General features: G+C 40.2%; 2 protein-coding genes and 1 long non-coding RNA gene across 3 annotated transcripts in view; 1 reads left to right on the forward strand and 2 right to left on the reverse strand.

Annotated features, from left to right (window-relative positions):
* Positions 1 to 73: 73 nt before the first annotated feature.
* On the reverse strand, positions 74 to 2,968 carry LOC124110356. The gene is made up of 2 exons (XR_006857255.2): positions 636 to 2,968; positions 74 to 595 (listed from the first exon to the last, which is right to left on the reverse strand). It is a non-coding gene; the product is annotated as an uncharacterized LOC124110356 (long non-coding RNA).
* A 2,706-nt stretch (positions 2,969 to 5,674) lies between these two features.
* LOC124110328 lies at positions 5,675 to 11,242 on the forward strand. The gene is made up of 3 exons (XM_048383811.1): positions 5,675 to 5,926; positions 7,403 to 7,640; positions 8,604 to 11,242. The coding sequence occupies exons 1-3, from the start codon at positions 5,675 to 5,677 to the stop codon at positions 11,240 to 11,242; spliced, it is 3,129 nt and encodes a 1,042-aa protein (XP_048239768.1).
* Positions 11,243 to 13,712: 2,470 nt separating this feature from the next.
* Positions 13,713 to 19,456, reverse strand: part of LOC124110357 (multidrug resistance-associated protein 1-like) — a 53,167-nt gene continuing 47,423 nt past the window's right edge. Inside the window, exons 27-30 of the mRNA XM_048383918.1 lie at positions 18,559 to 18,717; positions 17,456 to 17,622; positions 16,240 to 16,434; positions 13,713 to 15,528 (exon numbers count right to left, since the gene is read on the reverse strand). Coding sequence (XP_048239875.1) covers positions 15,417 to 15,528; positions 16,240 to 16,434; positions 17,456 to 17,622; positions 18,559 to 18,717 — 633 coding nt within the window. The 3' untranslated portion in view covers positions 13,713 to 15,416. The remainder of the gene's footprint in view (positions 15,529 to 16,239; positions 16,435 to 17,455; positions 17,623 to 18,558; positions 18,718 to 19,456) is intronic.

Raw genomic sequence — 19,456 nt, forward strand, 5'->3', positions numbered from 1 at the left:
GAAGACATTAACATGGTTTTCCATCAACATGAGCTAAACCATGTTCATATTTCAAGACAAACACACATTTGAGTAACAGCATAACAATTTATTTGCCAAAAATCAGTACTCAATAGTATAAAAAAATATACAAACAATTCATCTATGACAAGAAGAACACTGCCATAAAATCTGTTGCGCATGATCAAATACAGAATAAAAAACATTCTTGGGGTATATATCTAAATACGAAATGCCTCTATTTACATGTAACAATAAACCAATGGACGTGCTAAGTAACCATCATGCACACACACCCTCCATGTTAGCAATCTCAAGTATCAAAGTGTAGATTTATCTTGCATAACTGAATACCATCCCATGACATCGTCAACACACAGGAATTTGATGGTGAGGACAACCTCTATCTGGGCCCTTGTTCACCATCCTGTGAAGACAACTTAAATCTAGATCCTAAATCCCAACCCTGTGAAGACAACCTAAATCTAGACCCTAAATCCCCATCCTTTGAAGACAACCTAAATCTAGACCCTCAATCCCATCCTTTGAAGACAACCTAAATCTAGACCCTAAATCCCCATCCTTTGAAGACAACCTAAATCTAGACCCTAAATCCCAACCCTGTACAGGAAAACCTAAATCTAGACCCTAAATCCCAACCCTGTGAAGACAACCTAAATCTAGACCCTAAATCCCAACCCTGTACAGGAAAACCTAAATCTAGACCCTAAATCCCAACTCTGTGAAGACAACCTAAATCTAGACCCTAAATCCCAACCCTGTGAAGACAACCTAAATCTAGACCCTAAATCCCAACCCTGTGAAGACAACCTAAATCTAGACCCTAAATCCCAACCCTGTGAAGACAACCTAAATCTAGACCCTAAATCCCAACCACGTGAAGACAACCTAAATCTAGACCCTAAACCCCAACCCTGTGAAGACAACCTAAATCTAGACCCTAAATCCCAACCCTGTGAAGACAACCCAAATCTAGACCCTAAATCCCAACCACGTGAAGACAACCTAAATCTAGACCCTAAATCCCAACCACGTGAAGACAACCCAAATCTAGACCCTGAATCCCAACCACGTGAAGACAACCCAAATCTAGACCCTTAATCCCAACCACGTGAAGACAACCTATATCTGCACTTGAAGTCATCTCCCCGTAAAGTCAAGACAACCAAAACATGGACCCAAATTAAGTTACCATCCTATGAAAACAACTAAATCCAGTCCCTCCATCATCAAAAGTAAAAATCTGATGTTTTCTTGGATAAATACTTCAAAATGACATCCTATCGGTGTAACCATTTTATATGTAAAAAGCAACTGAATTTACTAAATCTGGTTAACTATACATTTTGACAAAGGACAACCTCAGTTTCAACATTTTCGAGGATCTGCTCCAAGGTGTGATCTCCAGCATACTTTGTCAACCTTCATCTCCACACCACACAGACATACTCAACAGAACAAAGGAAACAATATTATATCACAACTGATTAAATAACACTAAAAGAAAACTATGACATACTGTAAAAGAATAATTATGCATGTGAAATTACGAGACAGAAAATCAGATCATTTTCAAACATCAACATGTTTAAAACGAATTATACGAGAAGAAGAGGCTTTTTTCAAGAAGATCCTTTAACGATTGCAGCACTGAGATTCTTTGTTAACAGATACCACTTCGCCTTCCTCTAGTTTTATAATTCCCAGTACCAGGACTCGAATTAACTGTATAAAACATGCACCAGTGCAACCTATTAGTGAAAAATGCAACCTAATAGTAATGTGTGCATGCTACACGTCCATGTATGTCTGACAGTAATTAACCCCAACATGTCCACTCCATACTACATAACTAATTCCTGTGTTATGTGTAATTCATGACAATTGAGTCATCAGACAACTGATATTATATGTAAGGATAACATTAATGGATGAACAACTTCTTTATTACAAGAGCGACATTTTGGTGTAGGTTCTAACACTGTTATCAAGTAAGTGATCACTTGCTTGCTAACGGTGTTAGAACCTACACTCAAACGTTGCTCTTAATTGTAATAAAAAAGTTGCTCATCCATAAATCTTATCCTTACTTAGTACTCCAACTTCTAAATGCCTATCAGAGAAACTGATATTATACTTTTTTAGACTAGTTTATGTTTGTGTTTCCACTTTATGGGACCAGGGTGCAACCTGATACTGTCTGGTGCAACTAGCTTTTCACTTCATCATGCATCTGGTGCAAGTTAAATCAAATTCTAAATCAAGCCATGAATACCAGAATGATGGCATTCAAATACTTCCCACCCCGTGTAAAACTTGTTTCATATCTACAAGTGGGGAATACAACCTTCACCAAAATATACTGAAAATCTTGAAATTAATGCATCTCTAAATTAATACGACTGCTGACCCCTAGCCAAAAATGCGACTCAAAATCAATGAGGCTCCCCCCGGCTCATCCTCAGTGGAATGATACATATCCTTACTTTAATCCAACCTTACTGTAATCCAATCAATCCTGTTCTTTGAATGGCATTGTTATGTACTTGTTGCAACTGCTGCTCAATAAACCGTGTTTGTGTTTATATTCAAGCTGGTATTTCCGCTAGCCAAAGTGTGCGGCGAGGCTGTCTGTTGTTGATAGTCATTTTGGAGACATAAATGCAAAGTTAATTCATGCGAGCAAAGACCACTCACATTTTTCGCATTTAATTTACGCTCGCATTAATTTCAAGATTTACAGTATTGAGGACACAGCAAGTTCAGTAAGATGTAATTACATACTGATTGAAATGAATAAGAAAACACTTAGTTTCAGACACAGAAAAATGATATACCGTATTCGACGTAATAAGCGCCCCACTCTAATAAGCGCCCACGGCGATATTTGCTAAAATATTGGCTAGTGAACAATCCCAATTAGCACCCCTTCTGATTGATCAATGGACACAAGACCTATTTATTCGTGTATAATACGCACTCGTGTGTAATATGCACCCTCAATTATGGGCAATTAAATTCTGGAAAAAATATATCTGTCATATATAAACACTTCAGGCTGTCAGGATAAACCACAAAATTTATCTTTCATATTTTTTTCACCAAAATAATATTCTTATAAGAGCCCCCTATTTCTAATTTTGAGAGCGCCCTGGGCGCTTATTACGTCGAATACGATACTATCATAGGTTCACAGCCTTGTCTACCAAACACGGGCTGGAAGCAATGTACACAAACACACCTCAACATTTGATTCTGACACGTTTTGACTTTTTTTGTCACTGTCCCCTTATTCAGTTCTATCAGTATACATAGTTCCTGTAAACCAGAAAGAATCCATGTTTCTATGACTAAGGTTCCCTTGTTATAACTCAAACATCAGTATTGCACAAACACTGTTATGTTTAAAGGGTTTGGTACATCCTTGAGATCAACTGTTTGCCCACCAAATTGGGTTGAAATTATTGTTTTTACTGGTATTTAATAGGTAAGTTAGGTTAGATTTGACACACTGGTTGATGGCTTTTAAGAGTAAAGTTGTAGTCAGTAAGTAAATTGCCATTCTCATTTGCATTACACATTTAAGTATTGTGTGGCAATTTTGTGGGTATAAAGCGAAATACTGAAACTAATGTTGCAACTGATATGAAAAATGCACTGGAATCTAGGATCCTTGCATGTCTTGTGTAGACATCCCACCACCCACATTGTTCTAATTGCTTTAGAAATCTTTCTCAGTTGTGCTGACATTTATTGTTTATTATCGAAAGTCTTTCTATAAAAATTAAATCACAAGCCTATATTCACGCTCACACGACTAAGCAGCTTTGAAGATTTAGAATATGCAAGGCCTTAAAATGTTTATACTAGGGATGGGTATTGTATCACAATATTTTGCGATGCACAAGGCCGTATTGCGATACGTATCACAATATATTGCATGATTCTAAATTTTGAATTCAGAAGCTATCTGATACATCAAGGTATGAACTGTAAGTTCATTAATGGAACAAAACAAGATGCTGGTACAACATAATGTTTACTCAGTCAATAAATACGCAGCCATCTTGGGGCCCTGGATGCATGTTCTGGCACAGCGAAGGCATTTGTGGCAAGCATACAACAATAAACACATAATAAAAATCACAATTTTATATCACCCGATATACGGAGCATGAATGAAAGGTATTGTGCTACATATCATGGAAAAAATGACCCTACCGATATGAATTTACCGATATACAGATAATACCGCACAGTCTAAGTTTATACACTGGTTCTCACCTCCATGCAGTCGTTAGGAACTTTGTGTGAATCTTCACAGAGTTAGGGCCAAACTGTATGACTGTTGATGTTAGTCGTCACTGATCAGTTGGCTGATAATTCAATGGTGATTACAATGAATATGTATAATGCCCACAGCAATCACATACCTTGTATTCTATAGTTACTACACACAGAGCTCCATGCAGATATCTATTTGAGCAATTGAGATTTTACTCTAGGGTTTCTATTTTAATTGGGTTCTTACATTTTTCATTGGGTAGCTAATATATTTTCACTCATCCATTCATCTATTCATCACTCTATTGGGTTTTTCCCAAAATGAGTAAGCATTTTGAGATTTTAAAAAAAGAATGAAATATTGTTTTAGATGTATATAACTGTCCTAAATATAGGCTTGACTCGGAAAGTAAATAAGCTCGTAATTGTGTTTCGGAAATTAGCTCCGTTGTATGCATGCTGAAAAAACTTTACTGGGTATTTACGCATGCTGTTTTCAAACAATTGCATTTTCCATTTAATACATGCGTTTCTGTACACAAGGTAATTGAAAGTAATTGGTGTTCTGAAGACATGTTCGTTCATTAAAAGTGTGCTCCAAAACGCACCCGGAGCCTATAGATCGCGCTTCACGTGCACTCGTGTTAGTGTTAAATAAAGAATCTGTTCTCCAAAACGCACCCGATGCATAACGATCGCATCGCCTGAACGCACCAACGTATGGCTGTGACTGCACGTGAAATGTGAGGGTTGTGAGCAAATATAAGGCGGTAGCGCGCATCAGTTAGTTACTTTGGTCAGAATTCGTTAGTTAGATGGTTAGAGCGAGAGAGAGAGAGACTTGGTCATAGTTCGCAGTTCGTTAGAATGTTCGTTAGACCATTCGTTAGATGGTTAGTTAGATGGTTAGAAAGTTGGCCAGAGTTCGTTAGAGAGTTTGTTGGTTAGATAGATGGGGTTAGATAGATGGGGTTAGATAGATGGTGTTAGACATGGCGTTAGACAGTGTTAGACAGTGTTAAGACTCCCTTAGGAGTAACTGTTAGAATTAGCATTTAGTTTCTTTCATTTGAGGTTGATTCATCTTTCCTTCACATAATAACAGGTAATCACGTTTAGTTCCTCATAGATCTTCATAGTTTTATAATAGGTTATCACGTTTAGTTCCTGGATTCATTCAAAAAAGGTAAGTCATACAAAGTTTAGATTAGTTTTCATTTTAAGTTAAACCAAGCTCAAATATTCAGTTCCACTGCGCAACATTTGGTAGCAGAGCGTGGTTTCTCTGGTTAGAATATTTTAGTTTTGTATTAGGCTTTCGTTAGTTTAGATTAGCATTAGGTATAGCTGACTGTTACATGCAAGCAGTATGTCGCAGTTAGGGTCTGCGAGTAAGGCGGAGGTAGAAAAGGATACTTCTTCAGACGTAGCGCTGGAACAGTACGCTTCTTCAGACGTAGGACTAAAACAGAACAATTCTGAACTTGAGCTAAAGATAGCTAAACTTAAGCATCAGAAAACTATTTCAAAGTCAGCTTTGACAAAATCAAAGAACAAATTGTTGAATTTAGTTGAACTTGAGACACCAGATCGTAAGACAATTAGGAGTCTAATTGATCAGGTAAGTTTTCTGCAAAGCAAGGCTATAGGTCTCATAGTGGAATTACTAGAAGCTTACAACTGGGTTGGTGACCTAGAGAAAGTTAAGAAAACTAGTAAGGAGATAGAAACTGTTGAAGATGAAATTGAACTTGCCCTTGATAAGGCTGAAGCATTTCTTAAGGACAGATCACATGTTAGTTCGGACGCAAAAAGCATTCAGTCAGAAATGTTAAGGTCTCGCCAATTCGATGCGAATCGGTCGCATGATAGCTGTAAAGGTTTGTTGCACGATGCAGACTTGGACAGTGATGGCGCTGGGCAAATCAGTAACCAAGGTTACAAACATGCTGCGTTCAAGTTAGTCCATTTTCAACAAAGGTCATATATGGATATGAAACGGACACCAGTCCCAGATAACACAAAAGGGTGTTATACAACTTCAGGTAAGTCATCTAGGCAACACAATTTAGGTGAAGATATGTGGAAACAATTGAAGAGAGTTTCCATTCCAGTATTTTCTGGTGACGTCAGAGAATATGAAGGCTGGAAGTCTGCTTTTATAGCATGTGTTGATAAAGCTCCAGCCACCAATGAATATAAACTTCTGCAATTGAAGCAGTACCTTTCTGGAGAAGCGGCACACATAGTTGCAAGGCTAGGTCACAGTGCTTCAGTCTATGATGTAGCTTTGGAGAGATTGGACAGAAAATATGGCGGCAAGAGACGCCAGGTAGCATTACAATTGGAAGAAATATACAATTTCAAGCCAATACGATTAGGGAATGCTAAGGATATGGACAAATTTGCGGACATGCTTGATGTAGCTGTAGTCAGTCTGAGGGAATCTGATAAAATAGAGGAACTTGGTAGTGGATGTTTGTATTCACTATTGGTTAAGAAAATGAATGAGCCTATGATTACTCAGTTCCACAGATGGTTATTTGAGCACCAACGACAAGAGTCTGTTGAGACGCTTAGGGAATGGATTCTGCAGGAAGCAGAGTTCCAAACGATAGCCTCGGAGGTAAAACATGGAATAGCTGATAGGTCAAAGACAACAGACAAGAGAGATAGTTCTAAGAAAGGAACATTTGCAATCACACATAATAAACCTAGGGCAAGGCAATGTCATGTGTGTCATGACTCAGATCATGACACTTCAGATTGCATAGAGTTTAAATCTATTGGCCTACCTAAACGCTGGGAAAGGGCAAAACAGTTAGGTTTATGCTTTCGTTACCTTGATATCGGTCATCTGGGAAGATCGTGTAGCAGAGTTTTGAAGTGTGGGATTGATGGCTGTAAAGCAAATCATAACAGGTTACTTCATGATCAAACCAAAGTTACAAGCAGTGCTAGGGCCGACAGTGGTAATGTAGAGATGAAACATACAACAAGAACACCACAAGCAGGTAGGTCAGAAACAATCACCATGGCAACTTCTAAGCAGGAAGGTCATTACCTTTCACTTAGGACAGTTCCTGTTATCCTTAAGAATGGTCAGCACAGAATGGTGGTTAATGCCTTGCTGGATGATGCCAGCACGCATACTTACATCAACGAGGATGTAGCAGCAGAACTTGGTGTTCAAGGTCAGACACAGCAAGTGTCAGTCAATGTCCTCAATGAAAAACAGGAAATATTTGATAGTATGCTAACTGATATCGGCTTAGAAAGTACTGATGGTTCAGTTGACATGAACATCACAGCTTTGACAACTACCAAAGTAACAGGTAGAATGGAAGTCATTGATTGGCGCAAACATGCCAAGGAATGGCCACATTTGACGAAAATAAAATTTCCAAAGGTAAGTTCTCGTCCAAGAGTTGACATCCTGTTAGGTATGGATTATTTAGAGCTGCATTCCTCTCTTAAAGAGGTCCGTGGAGCTCAAGGAGAGCCTGTGGCTCGGTTGACACCCTTAGGTTGGACCTGTGTTGGTGCTGTATCAGGTTCAGACAAAACAACACACGTAGCAGGTTCCTTCTTCATCAGAAATACAGAAATAGAAGCCATCGCAGATACAGATATTGAATCTTTGATTCACTCATTTTGGGAGTCTGAAAGCATTTCAGGTTTGACATCGATTAGAAGCATTGATGAGAATAATGCAGTTAAGGCTGTAGAACAGTCCCTTGTTTACAGAAAAGACAAATATCAGGTTGGCATTCCATGGAAGGAGGGTCATGAGAATCTGAAAAACAATTATGACATGGCATACAATCGTCTTCTTAATTTAGAAAAGAAGTTGTCAAAGGATCAAACGATTTCAGGAGCCTACAATGAAGTCATAGAACAATACCTGAAAAAAGGTTACATCTGAAAAGTACCTGAAACAGAAGTAGATCAAAGTAAATGGTACTTACCACATTTTCATGTCATAAAACCAGACAGAAGTACAACAAAGGTGAGAATCGTATTCGATGCATCTGCAAAGAATAAAGGCATATCTCTGAATGATGTCATTCATCAAGGACCAAAACTCCAGAATGATCTATTCGAGATCTTGCTGCGGTTTCGCAAACATCCTGTTGCAATCATTTGCGATATTGCTGAAATGTACCTTCAAATTGAAGTCGCTCAGGATGACCGTCCATATCTAAGGTTTCTTTGGAGGTCTATGGATCTGAACAAAAAGCCAGATGTATTTGAGTTCTCAACGGTTGTGTTTGGACTAAATTGTTCCCCCTTTTTAGCTCAGTTTATCACTCAGGAACATGCTAAGTCCATGGAGAAAGAACTTCCATTGGCTGCAGCAACCGTGGAAAAGTCAACATATATGGATGACAATATGGATTCCGTTGACACAAATAGCAAAGCTATAGAGCTTTACAAACAGCTGCAACAGCTGTGGAGTACAGCAGGTATGCACGCTCGTAAGTGGGTTTCCAATTCCATGCAAGTTCTCCAAGAAATACCAGAAGAGGATAGATTGAAAGAGATTAATATTCAAATGAGTGAATTGCCATCTGTGAAAGCACTGGGCTTACTGTGGAATGCAGAATCAGATGAGTTTAGATTTTCTTTCATGTCCTTAAAGCAGGATATTAAGATGACTAAGAGGAACTTCTTGAAAGAAACTGCTAAGCTGTTTGATCCTCTTGGGTTCTTAGGTCCATTCATCATTAGGGCAAGGGTTCTTCTGCAAGAGATGTGGATATCCGGTGTTAACTGGGATGAAACCCTCAGTCCAGATCTGGAACAAAAAGCATGGTCTTGGTACCTTGAAATTGAAAAGTTGTGTTCTGTTAAAATTCCAAGGGGGCTTGAGGTTAGCTTAGATACTTCAAAGATGAAGTTGCACACATTTGTAGATGCTTCAGAGGCAGCATTTGGAGCTGTGGTATATTTAGTAACCAATCGTGAAGATGACACAAAGTCTAGTTATCTAGTTGCTTCCAAGTGCCATGTTGCTCCCCTCAAGGCAGTTAGTATGCCTCGATTGGAGCTGCTTGCGGCAGTTCTGGGTGTACGACTGTTACTGGCTATAACAAAGGCATTAGAATTACCTTTGCAGCGTGCAACGCTATGGTCAGACAGCCAGAACGTACTGTGGTGGATCAAAAGACAATGTTTTAAGCCATTTGTAGCAAATAGGATTGGATACATACAGGAGCATACACACATCAGTCACTGGAAATACGTTCCATCCAAACTGAATGCTGCAGACATTCTTAGTAGAGGTGTAGATGCTGAAGCACTTTTGACAGAGAAATGGCTGAATGGACCTGAATTTGTGACACATGATGAAACCGAATGGCCGAAGCAGACCATTGACATGGACAATACTGAGACATCAGAACTGAAGAAACCTTCGCAAGTAAACATCGCCATGTTTACTAAGTCTGATCCAATCTCTTGGAGATTAGCGCCAGCTAGATTTTCTAGTTGGAAGAGATTGTGTAGAGTGTCGGCATGGATCTATAGGTTTCTGAACAACGCTAGGGTTCCATATTCACTTAGGAAAAAGGGTGAACTTGATCCTGAAGAAATTGAGGACGCCGAAACTACAATTATGGTCAGGACTCAAAGAGAAGAATTTTCTGATGACTATTCGTCACTGATGAGGAAATCAAACTTGCCTTCAAACAGCAAGTTGTTTGGCTTACAGCCTTACGTTGATAAAAATGGGTTGATGAGGACAGGAGGGAGACTCAGATTTGCTGACGTATTGTCATTCAGTGCCAGATTTCCCATTATACTCCCGAGACATAGTTGGGTCACCAAACTGATTGTCAAGTTTTACCATGAGCAGGTCAAGCACACAGGTACGAACAGTACGTTATCAGCAGTGTCATCTAGGTTTTGGATTATTTCAGCTAGAGAGGAAATTCGTCAGTGGGAAAGAGAATGTTCATGGTGTAGACGACAAAAAGCCAAACCAGCGCATCAGATAATGGCAGACCTACCGAAGATCAGAGTGAGGTGTACAATGAAATCATTTGTGACAGCAGGTGTGGACTATGCAGGTCCTTTTTTCACTGTACAGGGTCAAGGCAAGAGTCGACAGAAACGTTATCTCTGCCTTTTCACATGTTTGTCAACCCGAGCGGTTCATTTAGAAATGGCATTCGGTTTAGACACAGATTCATTTCTGAATGCCCTGTTTCGTATGGCTCACAGACGAGGTATGCCAAAGGAGGTAATCTCGGACAACGGAACCAACTTTGTTGGTGCTGCAAAGGAGCTGAAGCAGCTCATTTCAGGACTAAACTCGGATGTGATTAAGTCAACCTTGGCAAACAAAAGTGTGAAGTGGTTGTTTAATCCTCCACACGCACCATATTTTGGAGGTGTTTTCGAGTCTTTAGTGAAGTCAGCAAAACGGGCTATCTATGCTATACTGAGTTCAGGTGACGTCAGTGATGAAGAGCTGATGACAGCCTTTACAGGAGCTGAAGCTCTTCTGAATTCTAGGCCTTTGACCTATCAAAGTGCACATCCAAAGGATGATGTGCCTCTTACGCCCAGCCATTTCCTACATGGTCAGATGGGTGGAGATTTCGCACCAGAGTTAGACTCTACCTCGTTCAGCCCAAAGAAGCGATGGAGGAGAGTTCAAGAACTCATCAGACATGTGTGGAAACGATGGATGAGGGAGTGGCTCCCGACTCTCAACATCAGAAAGAAGTGGTTCACACCATCCAGAGATATACAGGTCGATGACGTTGTCATTGTGGTATCTCCAGATACTCCTCGTGGAGTTTGGCCTCTTGGCAGAGTTCTCAAAACGTATCCTGGAAAGGATGATCACGTTCGTGTTCTTGATGTTAAAGTTGGCAAAACAGTCTTGAAAAGACCTATCACGAAGGTCTGCCCTCTTGAATGGAGTTGAGTTCTGCAATTGTCAAATTGGATAACAGCAACAAATGTACATACTCATAGATTTAGTTTCCTTTCAGTTTCTTCTAAGTTTAGTCGGTTTTCATGATAGACATGGATCTATCATGGAGGGGGGCATGTTCTGAAGACATGTTCGTTCATTAAAAGTGTGCTCCAAAACGCACCCGGAGCCTATAGATCGCGCTTCACGTGCACTCGTGTTAGTGTTAAATAAAGAATCTGTTCTCCAAAACGCACCCGATGCATAACGATCGCATCGCCTGAACGCACCAACGTATGGCTGTGACTGCACGTGAAATGTGAGGGTTGTGAGCAAATATAAGGCGGTAGCGCGCATCAGTTAGTTACTTTGGTCAGAATTCGTTAGTTAGATGGTTAGAGCGAGAGAGAGAGAGACTTGGTCATAGTTCGCAGTTCGTTAGAATGTTCGTTAGACCATTCGTTAGATGGTTAGTTAGATGGTTAGAAAGTTTGCCAGAGTTCGTTAGAGAGTTCGTTGGTTAGATAGATGGGGTTAGATAGATGGGGTTAGATAGATGGCGTTAGACAGTGTTAGACAGTGTTAAGACTCCCTTAGGAGTAACTGTTAGAATTAGCATTTAGTTTCTTTCATTTGAGGTTGATTCATCTTTCCTTCACATAATAACAGGTAATCACGTTTAGTTCCTCATAGATCTTCATAGTTTTATAATAGGTTATCACGTTTAGTTCCTGGATTCATTCAAAAAAGGTAAGTCATACAAAGTTTAGATTAGTTTTCATTTTAAGTTAAACCACGCTCAAATATTCAGTTCCACTGCGCAACAATTGGGTTTTGAATAGATTTGGGGGGTATTTTACGCAAATACGCAGAAAAAAACAACAGAAAAATAACATGACAATTAAACATCATTCAGTTTTTCCACTGTGAACCATGTTAACATTTTGATGCTACATTTACTATTTCTAAAAGATTTCCTCATTTCTTAAATTATGAAGATCTAGTGGACCAAAGAGAGCCTTTATCAAACTACGCTCTGTTTGACTATTATATTCGTTGAGACAGACAGACAAGACCTTAAATTCTAAAAACAATTTTGTGTTTTTGACAACAGTTTTACAATTAGGTGCAATTAATAACAACACAAGATTGTATCACCACAGTTCATAAGAAATGGCGAATAATATGCATACAAATCTATATTCTAACTAAAAAATCCAGAATCAATTATAGTTTCATATTGTTTTGCAATCTTACTTCCTAAAAGTTTGACCTACAAGTTTCTACCAGCCGTAATCTGGAAGTTTAAACTTTTTTTTGACCCGACATCCAACGTTGAATTTTTTACTCAAAATTGTGTAAAACAACTGATAAAACATAAAAGGCCTAATGTAATGTACAATTTAGGCAAATTAGACTTCCTACCCTGGTCACATTTAAAATTTAACAAAGCATGTGTAAATATGAATATGCTAAGATAATATTACTTTCTACATGGGGATTCTGGTTAGGATAGGTCTCCAGTAACATAATTGCTTGTATAAATGGATGGTGTGTCAGACTCCATGACCTGGTTTAATGCAGGTCATCGTACCCAGTGACGACATGGGACATTCCTCACAATATCAACAATACCAGTTGTTTTCTGGTCCCTTACAAGATTAAGATGGCCATAAATAAAGGAACAGATGCAAAATATTGCACAATTATGGTTCAATGAAAATGCATTATATTATATGCCAAACAAAGTGTCCCCTTATAAAGCCAGCCCTGTAGATGTTTGGATTCAGTTTGTTAGTTGTTTAACGCTGCACTCAGCAATATTCCAGCTATATGACGGCGGTCTGTAAATAATCAAGTCTGGACCAGACAATCCAGTGATTGATATCATGAGCAACGATCCACGCAATTGGGATATGATGACATGCATCAACCAAGTCAGCGAGCCTGACCACCCGACCCTGTTAGTCGCCTCTTACGACAAGCATAGTTGGATTCAGTAAAATCTTACATTCCCAAAGGGGACTATTACATCAGGCTTGTGCCATTGGCAAGTCGGGTACAAGATATTACAAAAATGCTTTCATTGTCTACTTAAACATCTTTGTGTAATATACCACTCTTGCATGTAATGATTACTCTAATTACTGAGTGACCGGGCAGTGATTACAGAATCTATGCCTTGACTTCAACCTAGCACCAGAGAGCAGAATGGAGTCCCGGTCTATTCCAAATATGTATGAAGATAGTCAGCAATTGTTTAACTCAGGTTTGAACAGTGTTAGTTATATCACAGTGCGTGAGTGAGTGAGTTAGGTTTTAATGCCGCTTTTAACATTATTCCAGTTATATCACGCCGTGTCAGCTTAATGTGGGAGGAAAGCCCGAAGTGATGCAGGTCTCAGACGTTTACCACTTCGATGAAACCCACGAGCACGGTTATGGTGCTGACAAACCTAGAAACATAATCGGGGTGAACCGGGATTCGAACCCACAATCATAGGTTTCTGGCGTGCCCAAGGGAGGCAACTCTGCACAGCGAATCGTGGCGCCTTAGACGACTTGGCCACCCATGCCCCCTATATGACAGTGTGTCAGATAAACAGAGGAGGAAATCTCGAAAGTCTTCAGGTAAGTAATACTTTGAAATCCACAGCCCCTGTACGGTGCTGACAAATCAAGGTGAATCTGGGATTGAAACCCAAAATCGTAGGATGGTGTGCCTAAGGGGAATAACTCTGCACAGTGAATAACTGTGACTTAGACGTATGACCACCAGTGACCCTGGAGGAGGAAAGGTAATCAGATGACCATATGTCTAGAGGTGAAACGATACAGCAAAATCATGATATGATACGTATTATGATACATAGGTCATGATGCGATACACAAGACAAGAAATATGTCAGAGGAGGTTTAAAATACACATTTTGTGATATCTGATGGCCAAAAATGCCAGGGGTCATTAAGAAAGTAGTAAGGAATTTATCGATACAGAAGAAAAAGTATTGTGAATCATATCATCAAATGAAACCTCACGATGCACCGATGTATCGTTTCCCCCCTCGGATAACCAGACCAGTGAGGATTACCTGATCATACGCAGAGACAATGGGTGGGAAGGGTGATGCAGCCATGCAGACTTAAGCAGACATAACATAGGTGATTGAGTATACAACAAGTAAACAACACATTTGGTCATACATACTGTCATAAAATTACATGATTACGAATTGGCAAATGTAAGGCAGACAAAACTCCGCCTCCTCCTGACAGCTGCATGAAACTTCTTACTAATGAACAGGGAGGGTGCCGCTGTACAAAACAACCTTAGCGCTATGACTGTTGTAAGTCTATGTTAAGGTACGGGAGTTACGATCACCTTAGCGCTAAGATCGCTTTGTACAACGGCACCAAGAACAACAACGACAGAATATGCTGGTGCTGAACTCTAAACCAAACTCTGGTCAGCAGTGTCAAACATAAAATAAAAATTAGGAAATGGTGGACAAAAGGTGTGTTGGATTTCTTTCTTCACGATCATGAATTACAAACCCATAAAGGAATAAGGTAGCAATCAAATTTGCATTTTTGCCTGTTGCAATTCTACTGAAGCAATTTCTGAAAAAGAATGGATTTGTAAATTCGAATTTGTAAATTGGGTATATTACTGAATATTCTCCAATCCAAATATATTCAGACATTGTGTCTTCTATCACAGAATCATGGGAGTACACATTAATAATGTGGGGAAATAGCCAGGAAGACCATTATGAAGTCACTTCATAACCAACGTACCAGCTTACAGATTGAAAACAAAACATGATTCACTTCAGAAAACTGAGATATATATTTAGTATATAAGGCAAACCACAGTTTAATACCAAACTTATGTATTCGCTCGTTACTAAACAATCAAAATATTATTAAAAGATATACAGGAGTCAATACGTGTTGTCACTGCGGCAGCTAATATTTACAGAAAACATCTCAATGGTGTCTTTCCTTCTGCTCCCATAGTTACAGCGGTCATACATGACCCCAGTTTCGTCACTCTGACAGCATCAACGCACAGCAGCACCTGCCTCAGGCCAGTCCAGCATCCTCGGCCATCCTGTAGTTACAGCGGTCATACATGACCTCAGTCTCGTCACTCTGACAGCATCAACGCACAGCAGCACCTGCCTCAGGCCAGTCCAGCATCCTCGGCCATCCTGTAGAAAACCCCGCCAGGCTGCTGGAGGAGAGACTGGGGGGAATCAAAGTCCACCACCTTGCCATTGTCCAGAACCAAAATCCTGGGGGCAAATAATAATAACAATCATCATCATCATCATCATTATCATCATCAAATGATAACAACCATAATAACAACAACAATAACAACAACAATAATAACAACAACAACAATAACAACAATGTGGAAGGAAAGCCTGATGTCATGCAGGCTTTCAACATTTATCACATAGAATGAGTATGAAGCTGACAAACCAAGATTCTTAACAACGTTAAACCTGGGGTTAAAACCCATGATCATAGGATTCTGGAAAGCCTAAGAAACTAGACAGACCTTAATCTGAACAAAATTAGAATCTTTTACATCACAGATGAACATTACGTTTTCTCATTGATTGGGGTGGATTTGATTCCACTCTGAATACAGGTAGTACTTCAGTTGTATCATAACATGCTTGCTTCAAGTTGGAGGAAAGTTACAGTGAGACAGGCTGCAGATGTTTTCCACTGGTGAAGCCCCTGTGTACATTGACGTGCTGTCAGTAAGGATCATATTCAGAGCAATGGGATTCAAACCCCCACCCTGCCGACCCTGGCTGTAAAGGACCACTGGGCTATGTGTCCAATGAGCTTTTCCATTCATAGATACATCCACAGGCGTAATAGGAAATGCAACACTCAGGGTCTTCCGTTGTTACTCCCGACAACATAGTCGTATCTGCACCCAGATATTGTACTACAATCTGCTTCTTAAACCAATACTGCCTCCTCACCTGTCGTAGTCCATGACCGTGTTGAGTCTGTGGGCGATGGTCAGCACGGTGCAGTTCTTGAACTCTGACCTGATGGTCTGCTGGATCAGGTCATCCGTTTCCATGTCAACGGCTGCTGTAGCTTCGTCCAGAACCAGGATCTTGGTCTTCTTGAGGAGAGCTCTGGCCAGACACAGTAGTTGCCGCTGGCCAACACTAGCAGAGAAGCAGAGGGAAATTGTTGAGAAATGAGTGCTGATAATTTTAACTAGCATCACTACATCTCTCATTGTTAAAGCATTACCAGACTAACAATGCTGTGTTTAACCTTATACAAGAAACTGATACAGACAAAGTCAGTAGTCCATCTTTGGCACTGCAACACGTAACACCTGGGTGTATAAACAATCACTGGGGATCAGTTACAGCAAACACCCCTGGCTGTACAAACTCTCAAAACACTTTAATAAGAAATTATGTCTGGGGGTTAACAACAAATTTTAGGCTATGTCATCTCTGGTGAAGTACTCCCTGGAGGTACAACATCTTTGCAAGTGACAATATAACACAACTCCCCCTGACATCTGCATGCATCTGCGAGTCTTTACCTTGCACAGTGCCTGCCACATAGCCCCAGGTCAACACTCTACTGACACTTGTGGGGCGGTCGGGTAGCCTAGTGGTTAACATGTTCGCTCTTCACGCCGAAGACCCGGGTTCGATTCCCGACATGGGTACAATGTGTGAAGCCCATTTCTGGTGTCCCCTGCCGTGATATTGCTGGAATATTGCTAAAAGCGGCGTTAAACCATACTCACTCACTCACTACTGACACTTGTCCATTGTAGGGAAGTCTAGGTTTTGTATCTCCTTTACTTTAATTTTGCAATACGGTTATTGCTTCTTTAGCATTGAATTGTGCGGAAACCATCCATGTGTTCTTAGAAATGTGTCTTTTGTGGTTAGTCCAAAGGACCAGTGAAAACTTCACTAGTCCTCACAGTTTGTAGCTAGTCCTGCTTGAACAAGACAAAAACGTTTACCATGTTTACATTTCCTGTCAGTTTTATTTAGTTCCAGTCGTTAGCAATATTGAAACATTGAGAAATGGTTAAGGCTTACAGCCCTCAAACACTCTAGGCAATGAGGGCAAGTATCATTGGATTTTCACTTGTCCCCCGCACAATTTGGTAGTCTCGGGTCAGCGGCCTACTGTGAAGTTTGAAGGTTGATGTACCTGAGATTCTCGCCTCCCTCCCCACACTCATGTTGCAGCTTGTCCGGCAGAGACTGGACAAAGGTCTTCAGGTGGGCATGGTCCAGGGCTGTCCAGATCTGGCCGTCACTGTGCTTGTTGAAGGGATCCAGGTTTATCCTCAGGGTCCCAGCAAACAACACAGGGTCCTGGCAGGCAAGTCAGTACATGTTGTGGACAAGTATATTACATAGGACCATTTACAGAAACGATCAGAAATACTGACTTCATCCTTCAAACATTGAGTTAACATGGTTTAAAAGACATGTGGGTGCACCTATAGTCGTAGGCCAAATGCAAGAAGTACCTACAGAATACAGGATGCCAATCCACCATGTTTGTTTGATGCTACTAAAATAGCAGCTCTTATTTGAGAGATATAATGGCTCTATTTTTATAACATGCATGGGAGTATCGTAGCAAGATGTAGGGAATTAGAAAATAGATACATTACAATGATTTGGTAACTTCAACAGAAATTGTCAATGTTTCCATCCTGTGTGACAGCATGACTGATGCAAAATCACTCACAACAAAGTTTTTTATCGCCATTTCTGACTATTTCTCTTGGTTACAATGAAAAACGTAAAGCAAGTTCCGGTGTTTACAAGATTTTGACTTGCACAGTTCAAAGCATTCATACTCCATGTTTGTTTGATGCTACTAACATAGCAGCACACGACAAAGTGACTAATTGTACAATAGGTGATGAAGCTCAAAATATGCAGAAAATTACCCCGCTTGCAGTTGTGGTTTAATAGGATCAAAAATTGAATTTCACAGCAATTCTTTCATTGCAAGTTCCATTATGGCTTGCAATCTCATCAGTGACATCCATCAGGGCCACATTTCACCAAACCCCTCAAACCCCCCCATTATTTTAGCAAGGTAGCTAAAAACCTTAGAATCCATTTCTAGGGAAGGAGCTCTAACCAACATATGTTATGATTAAAAAAGCCATCCTTTTGAATTTGATTTCATATTCGAAAGTGTCCTCAGATCATGGAGCCTGAGTTCTGATGTCTACCGTCTAGCAGTCCTGTGCTAAGCAGTGCTGGTCAACAGCCTTGATCCTGTTCAGTTACCTGTGGCAAGATAGTAAGTCTTTTCCTCAGGTCATGCAGCCCCAGTGTACTGACATCAACTCCGTCTATGATTATCTGCCCTCCTGCAGCCTCGATCAGCCTGAACAGTGACAGGGTCAGAGATGACTTCCCTGCACCTGTCCTGCCCACAATGCCCACCTGGAATACACAAGGATGTTATGACAATGTACAACTCTGTCTGTAGTTATCTCCCCTCCCACAGTCTGGAATACACAGGGATGTTATAAATGACAATCAACAACTCTGTCTGTGGTTATCTCCCCTCCCACAGTCTGGAATACACAAGGATGTTATAACAATGTACAACTCTGTCTGTAGTTATCTCCCTTTCCACAGTCTGGAATACACAAGGATGTTATGACAATGTACAACTCTGTCTGTCGTTATCTCCCCTCCCACAGTCTGGAATAGACAAGGATGTTATGACAATCAACAACTCTGTCTGTCGTTATCTCCCCTCCCACAGTCTGGAATACACAAGGATGTTATGACAATCAACAACTCTGTCTGTGGTTATCTCCCCTCCCACAGTCTGGAATACACAAGGATGTTATGACAATCAACAATTCTGTCTGTCGTTATCTCCCATCCCACAGTCTGGAATGCACAACAATATTACGATCAGCTTTTTGATAAAAAAATGTAATTCTGAAGAAAGTTTTATATTGGCATTTCATTTTTTTATTTATCAGCACAACTTAACTTTTGATACATCAGTCCCAAACGAGTTAAAATATTTGTTTCTATTTTGACTTCAGAATTACATGTAGTATTGGTGGGTGGGTGGGTGAGTATGGTTTTACGCCGCTTTTAGCAATATTCCCGCAATATCACGGCGGGGGACACCAGAAATGGGCTTCACACATTGTACCCATGT

The sequence above is a fragment of the Haliotis rufescens genome, unplaced genomic scaffold (assembly GCF_023055435.1).
Source record: "Haliotis rufescens isolate VD_foot unplaced genomic scaffold, xgHalRufe1.0.p SCAF_5, whole genome shotgun sequence".
Taxonomy (NCBI): domain Eukaryota; kingdom Metazoa; phylum Mollusca; class Gastropoda; order Lepetellida; family Haliotidae; genus Haliotis; species Haliotis rufescens.